This window comes from Pelecanus crispus, chromosome 4, assembly GCF_030463565.1.
Source record: "Pelecanus crispus isolate bPelCri1 chromosome 4, bPelCri1.pri, whole genome shotgun sequence".
Taxonomy (NCBI): Eukaryota; Metazoa; Chordata; class Aves; order Pelecaniformes; family Pelecanidae; genus Pelecanus; species Pelecanus crispus.
In genome coordinates this window covers 5,912,834-5,924,283 of record NC_134646.1, presented here as the reverse complement: position 1 = coordinate 5,924,283, position 11,450 = coordinate 5,912,834, and the positions used below count along the sequence as shown (strand labels likewise).

Below are 11,450 nucleotides of genomic sequence, written 5' to 3'. Positions count from 1 at the left end.
CTCTGAACAAAGAGAAGATACCTGCTACCATTACAGACATAAATAATTGGAAGAGGACTACCTGGAGTATTTGTGAGAAAAGAACTTGTTTAAACAACTGCATTTATAAAGCATTGTTTACCCCAGGGAACCTTCTACACCATGAATGTCAGAGGAAATTGTAGAAGGTCATATATCTCAGCTCTATGAACCAGTTGCCCTCACTGACAGTGATGTTTTGAATAAATAAGGCTCCATCCTGCTCTGTGGCAGGCTTACCTAATGTTGACTGATTTGTAAAGGCCACTTTCTGCATGAGGAAGAGTCCAAAAAGTATGTTTTATGATGAAGACGACATTAAAAAAATTTTTTTTCACCTTCTCTCTCTTAGATCTAAACCAAAATGTTAAACATGTCCACAAATGTTAAATATTTTTACAAAGGTGTAGCCTGCCCATTGATTTTTTTTTTTTTTTTTGGAGTGGGTTGTTTCTCCAGCACGAGCACAGAATGAATCATGTACAGAGCTTCCCTTAAATGACAGACTCAATGAATCAAGTGCCAAACCCCACATATACCCAAGGCAGTCAGGTTCGGAACTGAAGTTCCATTTCTTAGCAGATCTTTGTTAAAGCTGTTCGTTAGCAAATACCATTTTCCATTCCATTTCCTCAAAATATCCTCTTTGGCATATTCTTGCCTCTTTAAATACGCTTATTTATAGAACGGCTACTCAAACTTACCTTTCACCTAGTTAACAGGCTGCAACATATGTGATGCCACATTTACTTCCTATTCTAAGCATCAGGAAATCAAGCAGCACCTCTGCTGTATTTACAGTCACACTGGGGCACTCCTACTCTCACACTTTAGTCTCACTCCCCACCCAGCCACATGGCACTGCATGCTTGGGATCTGCTGAATGGTCCTTCTGGGAGAGGAACATAATGGAGTGCTTGGAGGTTGCTCATGGAAACAATATACAACGCAGCCTCAAACACCATCACGTTGCAACTGCAGGAACAAGGCTCTACGTTGTACCAGTTGTATGTTCCCAGGTGTTGCTGAAATAGTAGCAATAGCACGAACAAATCACATCTCCGGTCCTCCAAAGTTTTACACACTGGACTCCTGTAACTTACTTTACACGTGGAGACATCACAGTATGAAGATGTGTACATACTAAGAATGAGGATACGTATTTGCACAATTAGAGCCTTTACTGAATGCAGGGGTTTCTTTGTTTATAAAAAAAAATTTTCAAACAACTATCTCCACATTTCATTGTTATTCAAAAATCCTTTTTTTTTAAATGCAAAACTATGATGCTTTTAAAATGATGTATAGTTACTTTGGATATGTCAAAATGATCGCAGCTGAAATAGCATTTTTTCCACTCACTATATTAAACAAAAAGTGTTCACCAGTTTTGCACAATTCAGTTTACCTTTCAGTTTTAAACACAATTATTTCATGCATGTCTGTATCACCCAGTGTTAGGCACATATGCACCTATGTATTGAATTGTTCCAGGAAATCAAGTTTCTTATTGCCTTGTTCCAGGAAATCAGGTTTCTTATTGCCTTATAATATGAACTCAGCTTGTTGTACAAGAAAGTACTTAACACGTTAAAAAAGGTTTTTCTATGATCTCATTACTGTGTGCACTGTGTTATGTGGTAATGGAAACCCCATCAATTACAGACTGTTCAGTTACATCCTGCGTAATGCAGGGTCACCCTATGGAGCTTATATATAATTACAGACAAAAGGCCTATTCTCTTCCATATAAGCACAAACCCAAATTAATTTTGAGTCAGACTTGGCAGGATTTCAAATTTCTGCTGCCCGTGTTTGTTAAAAAGAATGAGATTAATGAATAAAATTATTTTATAAGAGCGCTGACTTACATCCTAAAAATGTTGACTCATTATGGCACCCGTTCGATGGCCCATTTTGCACATGGAAATCTCCTTTGTTTGAAGCCTTGCCTCCCCGCCTTCCAGTCCTGATTTCAGCCCCTGTCTGGTGCTGTTTGATCTCACTCAGTGCCCACTAGGTCATGTGCATAAGCTTTTCCATTGATTCCAGCGGTTGATCTGTTGGCCCCAGCATGCTTGAGTATGTGAAGAAATAATAGTAAGAAACTATTGGATGGATACTCTGACAATAATTTCATTACAACATGTTGTGCCTTGCTGTTTGGCTACATTCTCTCTGCTTTGTACTTGTACTTGTTTCCTGGGGGAATTTCTCATATATTGCATTGCCTGAGGTCAACCCTTGCTCCGATCTGTCACATCTACATTGCTGTTTGACTCTAACCTGGTCAGGAGGGAATGCAGGAGAGAATATCCTGGTTTAGGGCTATCAGTGGCGATAAGATGGGACTGACTCAAGCCTTCACTTGTCAATAGTATTTTAACTGAATTCCACCAACAGCTGGAAGTGCTCAGCTTTTCTAAAATCTATGCTGAGAGCATACTGTATGAGCTACTCGAAAATAAAGGTAAGCAGCTTTACTGAACACAGGAAGCAGGAAGAGACTCATCAGTGAATTTTGCTATTGATTTAAATGGGAGCAGAATTAGACTGATTCTCCAGCTGAATTTTAAATGCTTGGTATTAAATGTTTTTGCAATGCAGGACTACTATTTTTGCATGTGTAACCCACACATCAGATACCTTCACCTAGTCACAAGAACCATTTATTGAAAAATAGTGCTCTGATAGCCTGTACCCTCACACAATTCATGCAAAAGCAGAGTCAGCGACAGGGAAGAACTATCAAGTGCTTTTAGAAAGCTATTAGGATAAAGGAAGCTCCTGCGTACGTTTCCTTTTAAGCCTTGCATATATGAATAACCCGTGCTGCTGCTGTACTATGTGAGTATTTCTAGTATTTCCATTTCTCAGGTAACCTGAGGAATCTATGCACAGAAATGCAGTGGGGGACGTTTTTGGAGTGGTCAGATCAGTTCATGCCTATGAATTATTTATTACTCTTTATTGTATCAACAGTTTGCTATTGGGCTGTCAAATACCAGGAGAGAAAAAAACAGCCAACCCTGTGGAATTGCACAGAGATTAAGACCTATTCTAGCAGATGATTTCCTACAGTTGCTCTCATGGAAGTTGTCAGGTACACACACAGCAGAGATTTGCTAACTTTGGTCACAAGCGTCGCTCCATGGACTTCCATGGGACTGCTGTCAAAAGGTACTACCTCTGTGTATAAGAGGTACAAACTAAATACTAAGATTAAGTATTGAAAATGTTTTGCAAAAGGGAGAATTGCCATGTGCTTCAGCTGGAGCCAGTTCACCCACTGTAATGTTGTCTTAATGGATTACTTTCTCTACCAACCTAGAAAGACCAAAACAAGCCTTTCTTTCCATATAAAAATGCCGGCCTTGTTAAACACAGATTACCAGCTTTAAAACCCACAGTGCTGCTGCAGGAGTATAACTAGCACACTTTCCAAAGTTTTATTATTTTCTCAACATTTTGTGGCAATTTTTTTCTGAAAAGGTGGATGCTGTAATTTCAGAATCAAAGTTGTACGTAATGCCTGGATCCATTGAGACCTTTTGAGGTTTCCAAAGGTCTACTTGCTTATTTTCCTAATTGAGCAAACATATTTTTTTTCTTTTCATTTCTAATTCAATTTGTGAATGAGTTTTCAACAGTTTTGTACAGCAGAGACAAAATTTTTTAAGGCATCCAAATGCACTAAGAACATCTCATATGTGGCATCTTTTTCAAGCTATATCAACTATACCAGAGTAATAAGCCTTTGCTTCTTGTTTAAACATGTGAAGGTAAAGTCTGCCCTCAAAGCGTAGTGCAGTTTCATTTTAGGCACACTTGTATTTCTTACAACTGTTATTTTAAGTGTGATGTCCAAAAGAATCAAGGTTCTCAAAAACACACTGTCTGTCCAGGTAACTTACTTTGTCTTTGCCCTTCCCAATAATTTTTGACCGATTGTGAGAAATGTGACAGAGGTAGAAGTCACACAGATTATGAGCTTCCTACAAGCGTAATAAAAGTAGCCACGCAGATGAGAGTGATTTTATACACAGCACCTGTAAGTGCCACAGCCAAAGGAAAAACTGCAACATGAGCTTACACGGTTCAAACACAGGAGAAACCATATGGGGGAGACACTCGTAAATGCTCTAGCAAGACAGAAGCTGCAACCAAAGTGTGAAGCATACATCCTGAAAAACCAAACTGCATCAGTTTCAGTATTTCTTAGGAAAGGGCCCTTCCTACTTACAGTGAAACTATTATCAACGTTTTGAATGGAAACCAGACCAAGTCCCTAATTTGTAAATTCTAACAAAAGCATTATTTCCTGTAGCATGAACAGACCTCACATCGTAGTGAAAGCTAACTTACAGTTATTAAAACAAATTAAGGCTCATTCTCCTTATGTGATTACATCAAAAATAACAATAATGATAAAAATTAAAATGTTCAAGAGTGAATCTGTACACATGGCTCATTCGATTAAGCCTGACCCCCGTCTTGAGAGGGAATCATTATGACAATTGCTTTTTTCTTCTTAATGCTTTTATAATTCTAGTTATAAAACTAAAACAAACCTGCTTTTATAATTCTAGTTATAAAACTAAACCAACCCTTTTTCCCTGTGTAGCCCACATCTTTTTCCTCCACCTCCTGCTTAGTACCATTTTGCAACCTCAAACACAAACACCTCTACCCTACATAGGCAAAGAAAGTTCACTGCATGTAGGATTCCTGCTGGCCCACCCACCTAGGGGAGACAAATGAAATCAGAATACATGAGTAAGTGCCAGGCTCAAAGTTTTGCCTGAAGTGTTTTGTAAGATTCATCATACTCATCTGTTCTCTTCCTCCCATGCTGATCAGCAGAACCCTTCCTCTTAGAGGAGGAAAAAAAAAAAAAAGAGCTTAGGTCAGGGAAAATGAAATATTGCTGTTACTGCGATGCCAAAAAACTTGTTTACTAGGCAATGAAGGAAGCGTTAACCAGCTAGGCTGAGCATGCTTTTACCTGGTCCTTCCAAAGGATAAAAGCAACCAACTTGTCATGACAACAACAAATTTTCAGACAATTTAAAAATGGCCATAATGAGTTGCTTTCAGGCTAATATCTTGTATATATTCAAATATCTTGAAAACAAATTAAACTCTTGCCAGTCCTGACAGTCTCTAAACTAATGCATATACGTACCGCCAGAAGAAACCTCAGAAAGACCAGTCTGTGCGCTTATATCCACAAAGCAGCGCACCAGACACGTGATAGCATAGTTACCATGTTGCTGTAGAAAGCCCAGCATTCTTTAACTTTGTGCGTGATTAAAATACTGACTGTAATGTTGCAATAATAAGTTAATCACAGATGAGCAGGACTAAAATGAATACAGGTAATACCAATCACTGTAGGACCTGCTTTTCCTTAGCACTGGAGCTCTTTTGATCTTATAAACAAAAGCTTAAATTGGTAAAGTTGCATTTTGCACCTTTTGAACAGTTTGGAGGCTGCTAAAGGAAGGCCACTGTTTACTAGAGATACCTGGGATCCCGCATGGAAAGCAGAAAGCACACTCTCTCTCGTTTAGACTCTAGTCACAATGCAAGGTTGTGGAAATACTGATGCGCTCACCGAGAAACCAGATTAACGCTTCACAGCCAAAAAATTAGAGAGGAAAAAAGATCCTATGCAGAGGTGAATCTACAGACTCACACGACAGACAAATTGCCAAATGAAGGGTGTGCGCTCTATCAGGCAGAGTTGGACTTTGCCAAGTATGAACACCATAGATTAAAACCAGCGGTAAATTAAAAAATTGTAACTAACCTAAACTAACAACTGAACAATATGAGACAAAGCAGCAAAACTAACTTGACAGCCACCCTGGTAGGAGGAAATCAGAGATGATCAGGTCACGCAGAACTCCGCAGCGGTTGGGAATAAGCAGATTACTATTCAGAGCACATGGGCTGGGATAAAGCTAAACCCTCGAAGACATTTCTCTTCACGGCATTTGTTTCCAGCCCCTTTGTTCCCCGCAGACACGTCTGGGGCTCTCTCCATCCCTCTGCCGCCGTGCGGGTCCGTTTTGCCCCTGTCCCCCGACGCTGCCCGCCCCCGCCCCGGGGCCAGGCTTTGCCCGGGCTCCCTCTGCTCTCTGCGGGGCACTCGGGGGGGCGGGGGAGCCACAGCCGCGGGGCGAGGGCCGAGGCGGTGGTGGCTGTAGGGGAGCCCCAGGCGCGAGAGAGAAGCGGGCTCGGGGGGAGCCTGCGGCGGCACCGCGGGCAGCGGCGAACCGGGGGGCGGCCGGGGAGGGCGCGGGGCGTTGCGGGGGCGGCGGCGCCCGGGGCTGGCGGGGGAGCGGGAGGGAGCCCCTGAGGCAGGGAGCCCCCGAGGCCGGGAGCCCCCGAGGCCGGGCTCCGGGGGGGCGCGGGCGGCGAGGTCGGTGCCGCCGGGGCTGCCGGAGCGGCTGCGGCACGGGGCCGGCGGCCGCCCCGCTCCCCCCCGCGCTCGGCAAGGCTGCGGCAGGTAGCCGCCGCCGCCGGGGCTGCGCGCCTCTCCGCGCCCCGCTGGCCCTGCCCCCGCCCCCGCAGGCAGGGGAGCCGGGCGGGGGGGGGGCGGCAGGGGTGTGCGGCGTGGGGGATTAGCGGGACGCCGCGGCCCCGCCTTCCCCCTGCGCATCCCGGGCGCGATGAGAGGGGGAGATGGACCCGAGCCGGCGGGACTGGCACCATGACATTCACCGGCTTCGTGGTGGCGCTGGTGATCGGCGCGATCCCCGGAGCCCGCGGGCTGGGGCAGGTCTCCGCCAGCCTCCCGGCCGCCCGCCACCCGCAGCCGCCCGCCCCGGCCCCGCCGCCGCCCCCCGCCGGCTGCCCCGCCGGGGGCTTCGCCGCGGCCCGGAGCCCCTGGCCACCGGCGGCGCCCACCCTCCCGCGGCGGGGGGCGGCGGGCCGGGCGCCGCGGGGCCGCCGCAGCTCCTGCGCCCTGCCCGGCGGTGGCGGCGGCGGCGGCGGGCGAGCCGGCTGCGCCCCCGGGGGCGGCCGGGGCCGGGCGGAGCGGGGCCGCGCTGCCTGCGAGCGAGGTGAGCGGGGCGGGGGCGCTGGGCCGGCGGGGCGCGGGCGGGCGGCGGAGCGGCGGGGGAGCCGTAGGCGGGCGGCGGCGTTCTCGCCAGCCCGCAGCCGGTTCCCCGTCACTGGAGGGGCGAGGGGACGGACGGACGGACGGACGCCTTCTGCCGAAGTGACAGCAAAGGCTGTGCCGAGAGGGGAGTTTAAACTTTGGCATCGGCAGAGGCATCGGAAAGAGAAGGTCCTACCCGGCTTTGTTCCGACGCTATTTTAGTAGTAGGTAAAGCGCCTCAAGCAGCTGTGCCGTAAGCATTCAGCAGGCCGTTAGCCCGGGCTGGCATTCCCTTTTTGCAACCGGGCGCACTTCTCTGGGAAGCACTCGGTCTACAGAAGTTAAGCGGCAGGAGGAAAGCAAAAGGGTCCCTTGCTCTGAATGCGAGCTACTCGCATAGTATCTCTTTCTTTTTTCCCCGCATCCTGGGATAAGGGGGTTTGCAAGTTAGCGCTGGTGCTTGAGGACGTCTGTGAAGCCAGCCAGGGCACCGGTGCTTCCCCCCACAGCTAGGCTCTCCGTGACTTCCGTGCAAGTTCTCGGTGCGTAAGGACTGAACAGCAATTTCAGCGTTCAGCCCTTGAGCAGTCGATCAGCTTTACATCTCATCAGTGTTGGCGTTAAATATATTTAGGTACAATCTGGTTTCACGTGACTTCACATTTGCTCCTGCATCCCTCCGGTATTATCTCCTACCTAAATAAGAACTATGTCCTATCTATACCTACACTAAAAATGATCAAGCATAATTGTTGCAATGAAAAGAAGAAATCCCTTCCTTGCTGCCCTTCTTTTACATATTTTGTAATATCACAAGGTCAGCAAGCAAGTTGATCTTTAATGTTATTATTAATTTTGTTCTTGTGGAAGTTGGGGTTTTTTTTAAATTAATTTACTTTCAGATCTCTGAAGAGGATTGTTATCTTTCTCTTCCAACAATAGCCATAGAAGGTGTGTGAAAAAGAGATGATAATTTGAGCAATGTGATAATTATACATATTGGTATAAAATATCACATGAAGAGCGTATGGAGGCACCAAGGTCCATATTGATCATTTATGCATTTAAAAAAATGCAGCTTCCAAAGCTGCGTCCCAAGTCAAATGTCGTACTCCTTCAAGAAGATAGAATGATGTTACGCATTACAGATGTTTCCCTGGAAAGAATACCAGGCAGCTGATGCCATGGAGGAGAAAACAGATAACTAGACACAGATGAAAAAAAATCCAGACAACTTCACGCCCTTAAACTGGTCTCAGTTTGGGAAAGGGTCCCACAGTTGCTTCTTTGATTTAGCCCATCATATTTATAGCTTTTTTCAGAATTCTTCAGTCTGGTTCCCAAAATACTTTGTGAGGACTTGGTGTTAATATGTTACAGGGAAGAAGAACACGGCGTTTTATTGCTAAGAACCCAATCCTGCACTTACTAAACTAAACCCCAGAATCCCCTGTAAGTTCAGCACAAATGTGACTTAAGTAAAAAAACGCCAAAAATACTACATGGTTTGGGTTTGGCTGTGTTTCTTCAGTCTTTTCAGAATGCTGCTTTTTTTTCCCAAGGAAAAGGAAATCCAGGTTAGCCCCTGTTAAGAGGGAAGACATAGCTACTGAACAATAGCCAACACTTTCTAATTGAAAGGTCATCTGCTTCTGTGGGACTCAGTGGTAAACTCTCAGTGACACCGACAGGGCAGATGTCTGCCCAAAAGCCTTCGTGGAGGTGATGTGAAAGAATTAAGAGAGTGTGAGAGGGCTTGAGGCGGAACATGGAAATGAATCAAGCCATTTGCCCAGAAATAAACACTATCATAACATTTGTCCTGAAGTATGTTCCTTTCTTACAAGAACCAAAGAAATGCACGTAAGGCAATGTTATGATGCAGTTTATAGCTAGAGAAGGACAGACTGTTCAGAGATAAACTCACTGCATCCATTCCTTTAGTGCATGTGCTAAGGAAGCCCATCCTCCGTTATTAGGCACCTGCCGTAACTAAATACAGTACCATGTTCAAAGCCTTAACTGTAAATCTCCTGGCTTTTCTAGCTTAAATATGAAGCCTTATCTGCAACAGTAATTGGCTTAACTTTGTGCACGTGCATACTTTATATTTCAACATTATAGCCAAAAAATCTTTTAAAAAAAGTGCCTTTGCAATTATCCTACAGGGTACCAGTCTAAATTCAGTTTTATAGATTAAAATAATAGATTTTGGTGTTTCATTTCCTTCCTTCTAAAATGAGACAACAGGGTAGTATTATTTATTCATGCCTTGAAAGCAAGTAAACCAAATACAAATATATATCAATTATCATGATTAACCAAGGAAATCACAGAGGGAAATAAATGACTACGAGAGTACTCTGTACACAGAGCCAGCATAAGCCCAGCAGAATTTAGTATTTTAGTTACTGCTAATAACAACTTACCTGTAATGTACTCACGCTTCAAAAAAGAGGCCCTCCGAGTACCTAGAAGCAACTGCTGCCCCACAATGTTTATGTGTCATGTCGTTACAGTATTCTGCATGATATGTTGTTCATGCTATGTTGTTACATATCTAATGTAAAGTTCTTTGAGTAAAGTGGGTTAACTATTTGTCTTTATTTTACAAAGGGGATACAACACAAGAGTGGGTAAGTGTCTTTGCCAGAGGTCACACAATCAGTGGCAGAACTGGAAATAAAATACCCATCTCCAGAATAGCCAGATTGTAGAGTCTTTGCATTTAAATTGCTTTTATCACAGGGTAATTCCACTAATACCAATCAAATAATGCTTCACTAAACTTCTGTGAGAGAAGAATCAAGCCTCAGGCTCATAGTCCAAACACCAGATTATTCTCCCTACCTCTTATATTACAATCCAGGCAGTTGATGGAAGGTCTTTTGGGGTTTCAGTTTTTTTAATAGCATAGAGTTAAAGAAAAAAATGTGATGAAAAATTAAACATGATTGTCTGTATTTTCCTTTTAAGCAGCAGCTCTTTTGGAACCGTTCTTATTACAGTTGCACAACATGAGACCCCTCATTTTCTGCAGCTCTGTACCACATTAAGACAACTGCAGTCCTATAGAGCCCATTACATTCCTAACACTTTGGTTTATTTTTTCAGGGCCTTAAACCATTGATTGTTGACATGATGAATCTCACTGCTGCAGAGGAACCAATTCAGCACATTACACGCTCAATACATACAATATTTATGAAACTTCTAATACAAGGATCCTTGAGTATGCAATACTGCTATCTGCTAAAGTTCTTGAGATAGTTCTTAAAAAGTAGTTCAGATGGATGCACTCTTTTTTCAAGGTTAAAATACCAGGAGAAAATAGGTATAATTTTAGACTAAGAGCAGTGCTCAGGGAAGTGAGGGACAAGAGCATTATTGATTGCAGTGAGCATCATCCATAGTTTTGCTGAAGTCAACCGGATTAATTTCTTTGAGTTTAGCCAGGCCTGATCCTGGAAGGGAAGAAAAGTTTCCATCGATTTGAACTGCTGTTAGATTTGACCTCACTACAGGTAGTTTTTTACAAGTACCTCATGCAAACCAATGAATTAGTTTCATTCTGAAACTGGGATAGAGTCTCTTTTATATGTATTATCAATCATCCACTAGTGTTCTGAAATACTGAGTTGTAATGTGGTTACATGGGATCTACAGCATGTATCAATGGGGAGACCCTCACACTTTATGTCAGTTTGGACTTACCGAATTGACTCCAAGGCAAGAGAGATGAATTGTCAGTGCAGGACCTTTCTGTGGCGCTATCCCATGTTGGAACACCTTGGAAATGAAAGCAGAATTAAAAACATTTGCTGTTTTTACAGCTTTCCAACATTCAAAATACTTCTTTTGCTTTGCTTTAAACCTGCAATTTCAGAGCACTCTGCACCAGGGTGAAGGGCACAGGCAACTTCTATTTCTGATCCCTCTTTTCCAAATCTACATTATACAGCCAAATTACAAACCTTTGGACACAGGTGTTTATGAAGAAACTACTGGCACACCTTTAGCCAACACCCTAAACCCCACTGCTGCAGCACCTACATGTACAGCAGAAGTGGAAGTGATTCCCATTCTATTTGCAATTCAGCCACACACAGTAACAATGCTTGTTCTCAGTGAAAGTAGAAAATAAAATAGGGTTTGAAGTTACCCACCATTTCTGGATGTGAGAATGGTATGGGAAAAGAGGCCAAGCACAACAGCACAATTCCTTTGAAGCTCTTCTGCTTTTTGGAGTTAATTAAAAGCTGGCTGAGAGGTCTTCCTCTCCCTTTTTTCCTGTGTGTCTCATCTTGAGCCTATATGGCAGGTG

At 44.2% G+C, this 11,450-nt stretch overlaps 1 protein-coding gene across 1 annotated transcript in view; it reads left to right on the top strand.

Annotated features, from left to right (window-relative positions):
• Positions 1-6,736: 6,736 nt before the first annotated feature.
• PRSS12 (serine protease 12) overlaps positions 6,737-11,450 on the top strand; it is a 42,292-nt gene continuing 37,578 nt past the window's right edge. Inside the window, exon 1 of the mRNA XM_075709325.1 lies at positions 6,737-7,088. Coding sequence (XP_075565440.1) covers positions 6,737-7,088 — 352 coding nt within the window. The remainder of the gene's footprint in view (positions 7,089-11,450) is intronic.